General features: G+C 43.1%; 1 protein-coding gene and 1 long non-coding RNA gene across 2 annotated transcripts in view; one reads left to right on the top strand and one right to left on the bottom strand.

Annotated features, from left to right (window-relative positions):
- Positions 1 to 716: 716 nt before the first annotated feature.
- LOC130531664 (uncharacterized) lies at positions 717 to 4,344 on the bottom strand. Its single transcript, XR_008952170.1, has 3 exons — positions 3,946 to 4,344; positions 2,007 to 2,195; positions 717 to 840 (listed from the first exon to the last, which is right to left on the bottom strand). It is a non-coding gene; the product is annotated as an uncharacterized LOC130531664 (long non-coding RNA).
- A 6,920-nt stretch (positions 4,345 to 11,264) lies between these two features.
- The window catches only part of slit3 (slit homolog 3 (Drosophila)), a 159,240-nt gene continuing 153,711 nt past the window's right edge, over positions 11,265 to 16,793 (top strand). The window contains exon 1 of the mRNA XM_057043058.1: positions 11,265 to 11,970. Within this exon, the coding sequence (XP_056899038.1) occupies positions 11,780 to 11,970 (191 nt within the window). The 5' untranslated portion in view covers positions 11,265 to 11,779. The remainder of the gene's footprint in view (positions 11,971 to 16,793) is intronic.

The raw sequence follows: 16,793 nt of genomic DNA, 5'->3' as shown, positions 1-16,793 counted from the left end.
CCTCCAAGTGGAGGGTTCTGTCCAACAGGGACTCGTTTGGGAACGAAACGCATCCCTTCCTGGGATGTAGGGAAAAGCTCCCATCAACGCCACCCAATTAAACACAAGGCCTTCCTTCCGCCGACCCCTTGTTAAAAAGGTTAAAATCCAAGTGTGACTTAATGTGTTTCCACCCTGATTAAAAAGCTTGTCAAAGGGATTCTCATATATCAGTTTTTATGACAGAGCAGTTTATCTCTAATACAAACACGCATACAGCTCGAAAAACACGAGTTAAGAAGGCCGACTTGTGTAGACGCAGCTTTTGGTTGATGGTATTCAAAACTGTTAGAAAGAGAATTATTGATATTCGTGATGCCAAGAATGATGGCACAATCAAACGCGAGTTAAAACAAAGCTAAATGCACAGATTAATGTTGGTAGGGTCACATTTTATCTCGTTTATGTTGTTTGTTTTACCTGTTAAAATACGGCTAATCATGCAGCTAATAGAGACACTGAACAAATCACTGTGGCCAAAACACCAGCCTCCGTTTACAGCCTCCATTGTAGGTTGACTTTTTTATCCAAATGGCAAAAACATATAACAATATATATAAATGGATAAACTTCAGGCAGTGTTGGTGCTTCAAGACTTGACAAGGACAGTAGCCTCTGTCAGAGCCTAATAAAGCAACTGTGGCACGTTCCTGATCATAAACAGATCAACTGCTTAACCTCATTAAGATTTTATTGGTGGTTTCTGCGCGCTGGCACATGTCATTCAGTTCCAATATTCCGGCTTTTCGGGCTTTGACACAAAGCTGACTCTCTCATTCCTCAATATTTCCTGTCTCGATCCTGTAAGATAACAACAACAAAGAGAATTGGCCATGAAAGAGTGCTGCTTTATCCCTATACATCAAACTCTTTCAAACTGCTCCAAGACCCTTTAAATCTCCAGGAACGGTCGAAATCGGCTTCACCCACTGTCTGGTTTACCTTCTCAGCTGAGCTCTACTCTCCTCATCCCCCATCTATCCCCTCATCCAACCCCGTGGGTGTAGGATCATCTCAAAAGCTTCAAATCCTCTCTTTCTTATTCTTTCCCTCTACACTCCATAATTTCATCTTTATTTGGCTTTATCTGATCGCCGCCATCCCTCGTCAAATCTCCTCTATCTCCTCCTCTCTCCATCCACGCTTTCAATCATATGTCTCGTTTCTAATTCAACCTCTTTCACCTTGTAGATTCATTGTTAGAACTCCCCGTTCTCCGACCATGAAATGAAAATTTCCATGAAAGTTGCATTTCCCTCTCATAGTCCCATTAAACCTTAACTGTGTGTCGAACAAAAGGCAGACTCAAGCACAATATACTTTAATTCAAATGATATTATGGTGCACATAAAAGAAATTTCGATATGCCCAATTTTGAGGCCAAAAATGGAACGCATGGAAGAAAAATACCGGTTGTTGGATGAAACCAACTGGCCTCGTCTTCTTTGGATTTCAGCTCCTCTCTGAACATATTTGACAGTAAAAAGTTGTTGGAAGACTCATGTTTGTTGTTCAACACAATAGATCCTTGTATACCACTGAACTCCACACTTGACATCTTTTCCCAGAAGGAATTTTTGGGGGGGTTCCAATCATTTTAAAACTCTAATAACAGCTTTTTCTGCAAAAAGTCGCCTGCCTTGCTAAATTAGGCACTGACTAGTGTTAGCAAGTACGATGTGTCGGGTGAAGTACTTCTTAACATGGTCGCTGTGTGATTTGTTCAGTTGGTGAGGTTACCAAGAATTTCCTGTACTGGTCATAAATCGATAAAGCTGCTGTACACAGCTAAAACCAAACCACATTTGAAGGAACCATTGTTCCCTCAACCGTTCCCTCCACCTCTGCATCTCATGCACCCGCATCCCCTTCGCGTTTCACACTAAACTTTCCCCCTCCTCGACGAGAGCAGGTGCTTTCTATTACATCGACGTGCACACACATGCGCAGAAAGTATGTGCACTCACACAAACTTTGAAGTGAAATGGCTCCATCAGATCTAAACCACAGGAAGGGAGATGGTGGATCAGAGATAAGCTAGCAGCGTGGAGCCCGGCGTGTTCACTTGTGCATGCGTCCTGCCATGGGAGCTCGACTCCCGGCGAGACAGAGTCTCCTCTTACCAGCGGGCCGGTGCCTTTGATGTATCAGGACTTCTGCAGGAAAAACAGTAGAAATTACAGCTATTTATTCTATTAAAGCCAAGTCAATCTTATAAAGATTTCAATGAGGCTGAATTTGAGGCGGGGTTGATAACCCGGTAATAAAAACCCTCTGTGCCTCGCTTTACCGTGAAAGCTGAAAAAAAAAAAAAAAAAAAAAAGCAAAACTGTGGCTCCAGTCAAATCTGAAATCCTGGAGATTGAGTAACTTTATTACTGGAACTTAAATCCCCTGGCAGCCAGGTCCAAGTCACGGCTTAAGTGTTTTTTGTTTTGTTTTATTTCTGTCTGACTGGTTTCAGCCGCTCTGGAGATGCACTGAGTCCCGCGTCTATCACGATGATTGCGACCTGATCGTCTTCACTGAGCTCTATTGACACTCACAGAGCACAATAGCATTTATTAAGCTCCAACCTCAGCTCAGCTTGGCTCCGATTGACTCTCATTGTAGAAACTCTGACATGGTTGGTACAGCAACAAAAGAAACTGCAGTCATGCAACACATCTAATTTTACATTATCCAGAGCTACAAAGGGAGTTACTTGAGCTTGTTTAGAACATTAAAAACAGTTGCTGGGATATATATTAAGGATATTGGGTTGTGTAGTAAACTTATTTAAAAAGGCAACTCCTTGGTGTTGCTCTGTGTTTGCTCATGAGCGCAGCAGGATGTTCCAGACGTCTCTCTCCACAGCAGCACGTTCCAGCTCCACCTGGGGGATCTCCAGGCCCTCCCCTACCAACTTTCCTTCATTGAGAGTTGGGTCTATCGGGATATCGTTCTCCCAGTGTGCAGAAGAGCTTAGAAGGGATTGGAATCCTTGCAAGATGCCCAAACTACATCTGCTGTTCTAACTGCAGTGCCAAGGAGGACTCTAATCCCTTCTAGGGGATTAGAGTGCACACCTCACACTCAAAAGTTCATCGCTTTATTGTCACCTGTGGACAAAACTGTGTTATCTTTAACCCATCACATTGGAAAATCCATTAACAAGCAGCTCATACAGCAGCTTTGAGGCAGCAATGAGTCCTATTGTCCATGATAAACGTGGCCAAACATAGAATGCTAATTTAGTTAGCTTTGTAGCAAAGGCCATGTCAATAGATGGTCAAACGTAAAGGAAAAATATAAATTTCTATCCGGATTCTACATGCTACAGTTCACCAAGAACACACAGATGTGGAGAAAATCGGTCTGATGTCTGTCCGGCAGCAGAACCCTGACTCCCGGTCTGCCCTTGGGCTCCCACAGGAAATGCCGGAGGGACGAGCGCAGAGGAACAAGGACCATATATCCAGTTCTTGTTCGGGAGCTGCCCAGTTCAAGAGCAATATTTTAGAGCTGACCATGAAGCAGGTCCCCTGAATATTCAGGGCTGCAGGACTTTTCTGAGGGAGAAGCAGCACATGGTTGGTTTATGACAGAAGGATAGTCATGTGACTCAGGATGTTTGTATTCGGACCTACAGATACAGTCTAACTGCAAAGTTTTTGCTCCCCGTAATGTTGATTTACTTTCAAATGAGGAAAAAAATACAAGTTTTGTTTTGTATTTCAGAAAAAATGCAAATCATAGCTGAGAGCCTGCATGATTATAATAAAGCATTTCTCATAAATGGGTTGATAGCATCACACAGCAAGGGGAGAAATGAGAGGACTGTGAGATGATAAGATTACACACACACACACACACACACACACACACACACACCACACACACACACACACACACACACACACACACCTGTGAAGGCTGGATCAGCTAACGTCCTGAAAACCAAGCCGAGATGCATCGTGACAGCTTAACAGGATAAAGCCCGCTTGAATTTACGTCAAAGCGTCGAACAAATGCCCATTAACGATCAATCTTTCTGTGCAGCAGCAAATTTTTGGCTCTGATGCAGATCTGAAATGTTAAAAATAAGTTAAAGTCTATGTTAAAATGTTAAAGACTAAATATGGAAATGAGATTAACGCTAAACTGCGCATAAATATTTCCGCTACATCAGATAGAGTGAGCCATATTTTAGTTTGAGGCATTCATGCACGCTGGAACATGCGCACGTATGCATGCGCACGTGCATGAATGCCAGCAGCCTTCTTTGCTTTGGCATGGCTCTTCTATTGGGGCGTGATTTATGTCTGTTTTGGTTGGCCTTCACAGCAGAGTCGGTGGAGTTTGGAGGTGGCGAGGAGGAATTTATTCGCATCAGACACAAACACACACTCACAAAGACACACACACTCACAAACACACACACACAGAAACAGAGGTATTTATTTAAATTTGCATCACTTTCATATCTCCAGAAACACACACCTGGACCGTGATAAAGACGGAGCCTCTTTTCTTTGAGAGCAAAACACATCCATTGACTTTGCTTGCCTGTATAAATTACTCACACACACACACACACACACGCACATGCACATGCATGCACACACACAGGCAAAAGAGGAATGTGTTGTTGTTACAGAGGTGCTCAGTATTCAGCACCTCCTCACTGATAACATTTCTTCGATGCAGAAAAAGAGAATGTTCACAAGAGGAAGACGGACAGACAGACAGACAGACAGACAGGCAGGCAGGCAGACAGACAGGCAGACAGACAGACAGACAGGCAGACAGACAGACAGGCAGACAGACAGACAGACAGACAGGCAGGCAGGCAAGAACAAAGTAGCCAAGAACAAAGAAGAGGGAGAGAGCAGATGGTAAAGACCAATTAGAAGGCACATATATTGGTAAATAACGAGAATTGGACAATAAGTTAACATTATTTTCATTTTACATTTAGTGTAGATTTAACCTGTCTTAAATCTGTCTCATTTGTGTCCGTGTAGATTTATCTTGCTCAAACCCGGATTCGTTCCAGATGCCGGCACTCTATTTCTAAAGTAATTAAACATGAAACTATGAAACAAAAGGACACAAACTGTAAACGCTGGCAGTTGTCTGGCCCAGTCAGAGCGGTCCTCTGTCAGCTGGTACCAGGTTATTTATAGACCTCATTACACATCTGGCCTCCAATCAGTCTCCAGTCTCCTTTCCTGCTTCCTTTGACAGCTTATCCTTTCATCCTTCTTTCCTCCTCTCCCTCCATTTGTATCACAACCTTTGACCTTTCCTTGTTAGGGAGGAAAAGGAAAAGGTTAACCTCTGAGCTGAACACACACACACACACACACACACACCGTTCCTCACCGTTCTGCAAATCTCAATGCATATAATTAGCTTCAACTTTAAATTGACTTTAAAAACAGATGACGACACACACATTCGTACAAATTCACTCCACTCTAATTGAACCTTGTGTTTTGGGTTAATTGAGGCCAGTGAACAGTGGTATTAAATTCTAGAATTTATGTTCTCCATATTCTTACCTACATCAATAGATCTTTTACTGTGACAGAAGTTCATACAGTTTTCATTAAGGCATCAGGATTTTACATTAAGAAGAAACTGATGAAACATTGTGTGCAAGTATAATCAGGAGCTGCAGGGAATGTGTGTGTGTGTGTATGTGTGTGTGTGTGTGATGGCCTTGATGAACACCTTTGAACTAAATCATACTGATGCTTTCTAAGTCATATTCCAAAGCCACTGGTTCTATTTTTGTTCAAGCTAGTAAATAATGTTCTAATCTAATAGAAAAGAAGCTGAATCATAGATGCATTAAATTAGCCGTTCTTTTACTGGACTGCGCTGCTGTTGACCCGTTCAGAGAGACAAAACTCTTCACAGAGCGAATAACAAGCACTTTAGAATCTAAGGAAACCACACATTAAGCAGCTAACGACAACATTGCTCTCAGTGATCTGGATCAGTTATGACAATAAAAGAAAATTCTGTTTGCTCATTTTTTATTAATGTTACCAGCGATTGCAGCTTTTTTCCAGAACCCGAATCTATAAAACCAGTAACTGGGCCTGTCCACGGATATTTGGCCCCGTCAAAGCAGAATAAGACTTTGATCACACCTCCACGCTGTCAGGTTGTGGTGTGTGTGTGTGCGTGCGTGTCTGTGTGTGTGCCTCCGTGTGATTTTCTTGGAAATTAGGCCATCAATCAAACACGACATGGGTAGCAGCAAAGTCCTAACATCGAAACAGAAACGCTGCAGCAACATGTGGCATTATTTATGTACCATTTTAGAAACGTGTGTGTCGTCATCATGTAAACCTCCAGACCTATAGCCCCGTTTGTGTGTCTGGACAGCAATAATGTTGAGCTGTATACAAGCACGTTCATTTTAAACATCAACTCTGCTTCACATTCTACACACGTTTTTGAGTTCTCTGCATTTCTTTGATAATTATATCTCCTTTTGCAGGTATTGGCGACGTCAGAGCGAATAAATTCCATTTAAAAATATTTCTGTTCGTGTTTTTGTCCTTTAGATGTTGCAAAATGTCACATTTTTAAAATGAAAATCACGTTTACATTTTTTTTGGTCTTCATTCTGAAGTGTTTTCCCACAGAAATGTGCCTTAAATGTGGTCGTTCATCATCACTTTATATAATTATGCGTGTTTAATGTGACATATGGTTGTCATGAGATCCATCTTAGGAACCTCCTCTCGAGGTTTCCTCTCTCTCCTTTTAAAGTGGATCTGTGCGATCCAATTGTGCCCAGCCAAAGATCTGTCCGGGTAAAGGATACGTTTGATCGCTCATGTGTGCATAATCTGTCCCTTAAAAACTATAAAAATTAGACAGATTAATAACAGAATAAAACCTCAATTTACCAGCAGACAGAGCATAAATGCATCTGCAGATACTTCAGATGGATGAGCTCTCCAGTTATTGTGACCTAGTTGTGGTGCAGACGAAAGGAAGAAGAAGAAAGCAAAAATACAAACACAAATGTGTTTTCCTTACTGTCAGAATGAAATATAATGCCATTAATCATGTAATAGAAGTGAAAAAGGCTGCAGTTCCAGAGATCCTCTGAGTTTGGTGGCTGCATTCCTGCAGAAACTAACAATATAATAAAGAGATATCACAACATATTCCTCTTTTCATGTATCAATTGCATCAGAGGATTTAGAGCGATCTCTGAGTCATAGAGCAGAAATTCTGGTAATATTGCCGAAGATGTACAGAAAAGATATCGATAGGTAAATAAATGAGGAATGGAGCCAAAAACAGAGCCAACTATGACAAGAAATTCCAGAAACTTGTGCCCTAGTGTCTGTAAACGCGTCACAGTTAATAGTAATCACCTCATTAATTACCGCAGACACTTTAAGCAGATAATTGTACTATAACAACATCCACGTCGATTCAATGGCATGTGAATTATTATCCACCAAACTTTCCGTCCACACATCCGGATCCACATACGGGATGGATGCTAATCTGTTTCCTATTGTCAGCCAATATACATGCAAATAATTAAAAAACTGGAGTGAATTAAGCTTTGACTCATCAGAAAGGAGGAAACTGGTGCGGTTCGCAGCCATGAAGCGTCGAGTCGTCACTTTGTTCAGCCGTTCATCATATAATGACGGTAATTAGTTGCACGCTGTCTGTCAGCTCATAAAAGTGGAACAATGGTGTCGAGAGAACGGATGGCAACGGGAGAATGGAAGAGAGAAAAGACACTGATGAGAGGGAGGAAGAGAAGGGGAGATGTTGAAATAAGGAGAAAGAGTGAGACGTTAACAAGGGCACCCGTGGGAGGGCACGAGGAAGGAGTGAGGAAAGGAGCCATGCGCTGGGAGAAATCCCGCTGTCGCCAACTCCGCTCACAATCGCTTCATGTGTCGGGCTGTAAAGCGCCGCATGCTTTTGGTTTTTCCAAAAGCACGACGGAGACGCTGGGAGAAAAGGCCGGAGGAGGGATCAGGAATCAAAGGCCCAGACCAGGGTTTCAAACCCTCACCCTCAAAACTTAATGACATGCATCTTATCCCAGTGAGCCCAAACAAAGCCGTCGAAGAGCGGTTCCATAAGCTGTGGTTTGTCTCAGGGAAAAGCATGATGACTCCTCCAATTTAGGCCTTTCACTCTCTTATTTTTGTGGCGGTGCAATTTTCATTACTTGTTTGCCCAAACTTTCATTGCTCAGGGATGGAACTTTTTTTATATGGCCTTGTTTTTTGGTTTCAAGATGGGGTCTCATGCTTGAATTAGTCACTATTTTGATTCTATAGACCTCTGCCAATGCAAACCTTGCAACATTTGATATCGCCCGAAAGCGAATGGCTACATTCATGCTTCATTCAGACTTTTACACTCGGCTTTCCCCCAAGTTCCCGCAAATTGTTCTATTAAGGCAGCGAAACTGTCGGGTTTGTCAGACTTCAGCTGCAAAATGAGACACCATTTATTCTATAAATATGATCTTGTGTTACAGACTAATGGAACAAAACAATGGAATGACGAAAATATATCAACAAGGAAAAAAGATGAATGTCAAGTCACTGCGTGCTGAGGTCATTTCGACCACTTCAGAGGTGACTGCCTAAACAAAATGAGCGATGGTGAAATGAGTCAGTTGTAGACAGCCCAAAATTACAATAATCTAGAGAGCAAATAGGAGCAGGGCGACTGTTTTATTCCAGTCATGTTAAATTTGGTTCACTTTATCTATTTTTAAAGACAGAAAACTAAAATATTTGCTTTTAATATGCCAGTTATTATGAACAGGCACATTTCCGTTCACCTACTTGGAATTAAAAGGACCACAGCACGAGCCGAAAAAATCATCAGAAGTGCCAGAAAAGTCATTTAATTTCACCAAACCCACTAGGTTTACTCATTAGAATGCAGCTTTTGTAATGATAAATTAAATAGTTAATTATATGTCTATAGTGTAACTTTAGCATATTTTTGCTCCCCTGAAGGTGTAAATAAACAACAAGTTTGTTTTCAAGTTTCATTACCAATGTCAGATTCTATCCTCCTTAAGCAAAGGGATCCCATAATGTTTTAATAAAAGCAGTTTTTTTTTTTATTGAGTGTTTGTATCCACCTGGGATAAAAAACCCAAACCCAACAACATCTATAAAACAGTTATACAGTTTTGATAGACAACACTTCTTTTACTGGACTAAATTCAAACATATACATTTGGCATAAGCAACTGTGTGCAGCCCAAACAGCGCAATTGAGACGTAACTTTCAATTTACGACCAAAACATCAGCAGAGCTTGGCGGTAAATTGAAATATTCCAAATTATGATGGAAAAATAATTGCTCTCCGTTTGGACCAACTGTCATTTAAAACAAGTCCATGTGTGAGGGGCTTATTCCACCTCGCTGTCAGCATTATCACACCAGTTTGGGCTCAGCTCCCACGCCATGCACCTCTACCAGTGAACCAGTAATGGTAATAGCATTCTCTTATATCAGGAGTCCATCTTATAGAATATACAGTAGTTTTCTCTTTTTAAATTGGTGCTTTCCTTCCAGCAGCGCTCTCATAATTTTCAGACGTATCATATCGTTGCACTCACACAGGTTTTCCTGGGAAAGTCTGGATTGATTGATTGAGTTTATACCGATTTGCTCTGCAGAGAGATAAGACGAACTACAAAAGCACCGTTTGATGTAAACTGAATGAACTGCTGTATCTATAAGATAAGAACATGATCCACTTTAATTCCCCGAAAGTCCCCTCTTTGTGGTCTTGTTAGCATAGCTCAACCCGTTTCAGAGCCACAGAAGGAGTAGGAATCAATATTAATGGTCTGGATTTGTCTCGGGGGTGTGCATCTACATTTGTTTCATGCCTCGACTGCTATCGCTGAATGGTGGTTGCTGGATGATCCAAATCCAGACGGTCTAGCACTGGCTGATGAGTGAGGGTTGTTTTCCACGAAGGACTCTCTCCTCAGGCCTCTTTGGGCATGACTAGCAGGTATGAAACCTCAGGGCAGATTCCAGAACCTCAAGGCGGATTTTATTTCCCTGTAATTCAGGGGGCAGCGGGGGAGAACCCCAGGAGGAGCTGGATTCAGTTGCTATTTAAAAAGAAGGCACGAGGGATGTTTTCAATAAGCCCTTTTTTTGTTAGATTAAAAAAGTCGGTACATGTGGGGAGCAAATGTATTTATATGGATGAAAGCTGCACATGAGGCTACAGCAACTCCCAGTTATGAATACGCAAACCAGTCGTGATGACAACTATAAAGCTGCAAAGTATGTTACAATAATTGATAAATTTGCAGGAAAAAAAGGCTAGAATGATTCTATAGGTGGTTTCCCAACCAACGCGCCAATTCTGTGCAGCCATCGAATGTTTTAGTCCGAAGAATCAGATGCAGAAATTCAAGTAATTAATCCCCGAGTTGAGATTTCATGAAGGTTCCCCGAGCGACCAATAGAGGGCGGCATCACAGTGGCAGCCTGCAGAAGGTGCACGTTAACAAAGTCACTAATGTTCTGTGCACATCACTGTTGCACTAAAGTCCGAGTCTCAAAGGGAGCAAATGTGTAGTTTAATGACCACAGGCAGGAAGCTGTAGTAAAATAATGCTTCAAATGTTAGTAGGGGTTGTGAAAGTATCCTATATTATTGGAAGGTTCATTAACAGCGTCCCAGGCAGTATAGATACAAGTCGACATTTAAATTACAACAAGAGCCTTGAGAGAAAATGAAAACAGTAAAACTCATCAATGCCATAACGGGACGAGACCCAGTTCAATTACTCTGTGAAATCAAAGTCTTTCTCAGACAGTTTCTCTTGTAATGTCATGTGTAGCTGAAGCATCCAGCATTTAGCGTGACACCAAAACTCTCTAATGATGATCCATCGGAGAGAAGGCTCGTAAATGCCTCCAGTCACCAGCGATATATGATCGCAGAGTTGATGCAGGGGCCGGACATAAGGAAGAGTTTCTGGGAAAATCAGCTGAAGAAATGTATGAAATTTATGCGCTAGAGAGGGCTGCGTGGCAGGCTGCGCAGTTTTTATTCCTCTGTGTGGGAAAGTGTCAGAGTTTATACAACAGACGGTTTGTGAGAGATAAGAGGAGTGAAAGTTAGAGAGAGAGACAGAGAGAGAGAGAGAGGGGGAGAGAGAGACGTGGAGAGAGAGACTTTTGGGGGAAACCGGAGTTCAGATCGCTCTGCCTCTCACTCTCCAGCCGCACCAGACTGTTGCGCGTCTGCCTCTCAACTTTTTTCCTGGTTCCAACTCTCGATCCGCGGAGGGATGTTCTCTGGAAGGGGCTGAACTTTGCCACTCGGGGAAGTTTGGGAGTCTGTGTGTCGGAACTTGTCCGAGAGTTTGTGAATGGTGGCGGACGCTGGGGAGACGATTACGCATCGAGTTGAGTGACGCGCAGAGGGAGATGTTTTAAGAGAAAACTTTGCTGTCACATTCAGACCAGCGTTCTATTCCCGACTGTTCAATGGAGAGAAAGAGGTCGTTTAAAGGAGATTCCTACTTGCTGAGCATTTAAACACAAACTTTGCTCAACTTTACTGATTTTTTGTTCCTTTCCCCCCTACTAACTTCAACGGCATCTTTGGCCAGTATCGGGATCTCTGCTTCCATCACGACTTGTTGAAACTGCAACATCTTTTCAATCACTCTCGCTTTGGAAGTAATTGCTCCTGGATACCATGCGTCCGAGCGGGCCGGGGAAGCATGCTGCGCTTTGCCGAGGGTTGGCTCTGGTTTCCGCGCTCCTGGTGTGCGCTGCTTCGGTCAGTGGATGCCCGCATAAATGCAGCTGCTCCGGATCACATGTGGACTGCCAGGGTCTGGGTTTAAAGACGGTGCCTAAAGGAATACCGAGGAATGCCGAGCGCCTGTAAGTGAAATGACTTAGTTTTCACTTCATGCAACTTTGTTTTAAATCTATTTTAAGTGATCACATGATGCCCAAATACCCCGATGGTGCGCGCTGTCTAAATGACAGCCTTGCAAGTCAAATCGCGTTGGAATTATATTATAATAATGGACGTATATGAGAGCAGAAAACTTCTCTTTGTCTGTTTCTGATGGAAATCAGTTATTCTAAGGCTGTATATTCAAGGCTGTTTACGCCCTTATAAATAAGCCGCATTGTATAGTGTATCCATGCATGTCAAACGTCCCTTCAATCCAGACACTTATTTAATTATTTTTTAGATAAATTCTCGATCTGTGTAAAATGTTCCTGGTCAACTTTGCATCAATTTATACTCCTAAACTTTTAAAAACTTTTTTTTTTTTTTTAAATGGTTGAAATAACTTGGGTTGTGATGAACTGAACTCTGTAGCTGCTGTAGTCTCTAGTCAACAGGGCAAATAAACAAGAAAACAAGTCTGCGATGACCTCAGTGCACAGAAGTGTTGGAGGAAAATGCGCTTGTGAGCGGGGCTGCGAGTTGTAATCAGGCCAAGATGGAATGTGAGGAAAAGCAACAAGGGTCTCCAAACTTTTCAGATTAGTTCACGCTGCCTTCCAAGGTTTGTCCCAGGTTCTTCAGCCTGGACAGGCTCGCTCAGTCCACGCTCCAAAGCCCGACTTTACTCAGAGAGCTGGCTTTAGTGGTTGATTTGAACTTGATGACAGAAATGAGATTCATTCCTGAGGCAGAGACGGACCTCTGACAGATGGCGGTGCCACCTCTACCCCGATCTTGACACATACGCTCTCCCGCAGCCACACACACATGCATGCTTTTCACAAGCACACACCTATGCTTTCAAGGCATGGAAGCCATTAAAAACCTGATAGCAGAGCGGCCAACAGCTCTGCAGGGGATCAACAACAGACCTGACCCTGAGACAGCAAACACAATCAGCACAGGGTGCAGACGGAAATCTGTCACTGTGTTTGGGGATTTGGAAGGTGTTCAGCATTTGTGTGTATCATTACACTTATAACGGTGTTAAACATGTGCGCCTCGGTGTATCAGTGTAAACGTTTGTTCGAACAGGGAACCCCAAACCTTCTATCCCACAGGAGTATTATGACCTCTCAGGACCTGTTGGCTTTTACACAGCAATCCCCTCAAGACATTTACACCCTAGGAAAATAAATAATTAGAGCAGGCTGTGATGGGGAGGCAGGATAAGGGGGTCCCTTGCCTCTCGCTGGGGTCCCGAGGGTGGAATATTTGGGGTAGCAGCGCCCCCTCCCACCACTTCATTCCAGAAACTGTGTTTATGTTTCCCTGATTTATCCAGGTCAGTGTTTCAGCCGGCCCACAGTCGCTCCCCCCTCCATCTCTTCATCTTTCCCTCTCTCGTTCTCTGAAGATACATTTAAGGGAGTCAGCGATGGCGGACATTAAAATGGATGGAATTCCAGTTGAAACAGTTACAAGTGAAGAATTTGTGTGCATTCTGCCTCGAGCCAGGTGCTTCGCTCTGCAGAGCAGTTGTTCTTTTTGGGTTCTTTAACTTTATCAGTCACCATTTTAAATAGCCTAGACTGCAAACAAACGTTTCGTAAGGGGTCAGAGATGAACAGTATAATAATCCTGTAAACCCTGGCAGTGTAAACATTGAGGATCAGTGTTCCAGACACTGGCATGGAAGACATTTGGCAGAATATGACACAAAAGAATATGCTTTAAATACCAAGGCCTTGGTCTGTTTGCAGCCTTCTTTCCCATTGAAACCTATTTAAAACTCGATTCAGTAAAATTCAGACAATTACAAGTCTAAGGGGGGGCAGTCAGGACTGCTTCATTTACCATTGTAAAGGGAAGGACCATTACAAGTTCATTAAATGCAGCAAAATGACGTTGACATTGTGGTCTGTCATGTCTCTATGCATCCATTTTTGTGGGAAACATTGGATGACTGACAGCCAAACTGATGTAGAAATCCATCAACAAGGGTTGATAGAGTTTTCAGTGTCAGAGTTCTGTGCACCGAAACCGCAGCACATGCAACGCTTGAGTTAGGGACACGACTCTTGCCTTATCTCGGGCAGAAAATCTCCAGCCACATGAACAAAATCTAAACAAATTCAGACAGGCTCTGAGAATATGACTGAAAACACATGTAGAAAAATCTCTGTTAAGAAGAAGTACATGACACACTCTGAGGGAAGTTTGGCACAAGAAGAAAGTCCACGATGAAATAACTTTGGGACACAGTGATGTATATGATCGAAAATGTGTTCAATGGAAAATACTCCATTGAGCAGCTGCCTAGATTAAAGGAAATTGACCGAAATGGAAAAGAGAAAAATCCCCACTGTTAATTAATTAGTCCGAAGAATTTGTTTCTGCCACTCTGGGAGTGACGGGTGTGAGCCAAAACCCGAACCAAAGCCCACCTGTCATAACTGTGGGATGAATCCGTGCAAAAAGCCAAGTTTCCCTCGCCATTGTAAACAGGGTATGTGGAAAGGTTAACGAGAGAAAAACACCGGTGGCCTCATCTGTTCACACACGCATACACCAACAGGCAGCCTCACAGATTACCGCAGGCCAGTCAGTGCCGTAATGTCCTCCTTGGGAAGCCACTTGAGACCTCATTTGCATCTAATTTGAGTGGAGGGTTTCAAAGGGAGGCTTAACAGACTTAACAATGGCAGGGAAAATGAATTGGAAGCTCTCCTGTGTCTAAATCACACCTGCCCTGCAGAGGCTGAGCACTCACACACACACTCGCGCACACACACACATCCCCTGGAGTGATGATTTCTTGGGTGCCTTGACTGCAGAAATGGGGTAAAATTAATCAGCAGATCCACCAGGTGGCTGTTGAATTGATTGAGCTGCATTCTGCACCACCAGTGTGAGTGCACGTGGTTTTGCTTATGCGTGTCTGCGTGCATCATAGTATTTATCGCATGTGTGCATCGACCTATGAGTGAGTTCACCGCTCGGAGCAGCTTGCTGCCAGAGCCAACTTTACACAAGCTAATTTTGATTTTAAAAGGCGATTTTCTTCTTCCCCCCGCTAACAGCACGTTAAAGGCAAGTTTTTGGCCATTTTTTTTACGAGCGACACCTTCTCTGCTTTCTCCAGAACCGTATGGTTCTTTTTCCTCTGTTACTTCCTTTTATTTTCCCTCTCATCCTCTCATCGCAGCGACGTCTCTCCCCTCATCTTTTGCCTTTTTGACTTTCCCCGTGCTTTCCCCCCTTTCTTTTTCTTGCACTCGTTTCAGCGCACATTCTCTACTTGTCCCTCGCCTCCTCCTCTGATCTCCACCTTCTCCAGCACATTTTCACACACCTTCAGTTTGCCAGCAGCGTTTCTCCAGCAGAGTTTTCACAGCTCCCATTTCCCCTCAGTGGGCCAACCTACCACAGAGCACACAACAATACAGTGCTGTCACACTGTGTGTAGGATGGAAACACACACACACACACACACACATTCATGTCCACGCTCCTGCTTCTGGTGCTTATCAAAGCTTGGCTTTGATTGGTCAATACTTGCTGGAACCACCACACCCTCAATCTGCAGGGCATTTCACAGTGATGCTGCTTTTTGGCCTGTACGTGTATGACATGTGAATAATATGCTGCATAAATCTGGGTGGAGGTGGCACGTTAAATAGCTTTCCAGTTGGGTATTGATTCGTTTTTTTTACTGAGGGCAAGTGAGGGCAAGAAGCCTGGAGCTCCAACTTCAACTGGCTCAAAGGGCTAACACATAAACTGTGCGTCCAAGTGCTTCAGTTCAGCTCGGTTCAGCTCAATCTGGTATTTATTTTTCTGCATTCCCTTTTTTTTTTTTTTTAAATTGGAAATGACAGTCAATGTTGAGCCTCATGTTTTGGCACTTTTCCATTGGGGCACCAAGAACACGGATGTTCAGGCACAGAGCCGGTGCACTTGTACACATTGTCGTCGAAAGATTTGTCGACAGAAATCATCACCTCTATGCAACACTGCAAACTTTAGGCTGTAATTTGTGGGATACAACAGAGAGAGAGACTGTCAACACTGACGGATGGATGACCCAGGGAGATCTTCCACTTCATGCTCTTCTTCATTGAATTTGTAGGCGTGTTGCACTGCTCTGATGTCATGTTCCTCATTATAGCCGCGACGTACCACGATGAGCTGAACTGGTCTGCTTAATGGAAGTGAAGCAATCGAGGAAGCTGATGCACACTTACTGTCAGACCAGTTTAAATGGGGAGTTTCATGTAACCAGTTTCCCCACATCCCTTTAAGTTGTGGGAACCGTCACAGACCAGGCTGGGACTTGAAGCCACAACCTTCTCGCTGCAATGAGCCACTGCTCAACACTGCAACACTGGACTTCTCTGTAAAATTTAGTGTAAAATAGCTGGTATTTACATGCAATAATGCTCCTGGTCAAGTACTTGACTGACATATTTTGTCTTGTGGTATTTTCTTGAATGTAAACTTCTTTGAGGGAACCTCACACACTTTAATAACCCTTGACTGATGGCCGCCATTCGACGAAGACTGTTCTGTAGCATTATCATGGGTATGGCGGTGATGTAATATGTTTGAGGAGCAGCCAAGTCTTATTGCTTTAGCAGACAAATCTAAATTAAGAAGCAAAAAGAAAAACCCACAATGAACTTGCTGTTCTCCGACAGACTCTTGATGTCACTTCTGTCATCTGCGGCCATCTTGCGGTAACCACGGCGTGCCTTCCAACTATGTTTGATTCCAAATGACACAAGTGAGGGTAACCAGTGTG

The sequence above is a fragment of the Takifugu flavidus genome, chromosome 9, assembly GCF_003711565.1.
Source record: "Takifugu flavidus isolate HTHZ2018 chromosome 9, ASM371156v2, whole genome shotgun sequence".
In the NCBI taxonomy this organism is placed as follows: Eukaryota; Metazoa; Chordata; class Actinopteri; order Tetraodontiformes; family Tetraodontidae; genus Takifugu; species Takifugu flavidus.
Note: the sequence above shows the minus strand (reverse complement) of the source record. Positions and strands in the feature narration are given on the sequence as shown.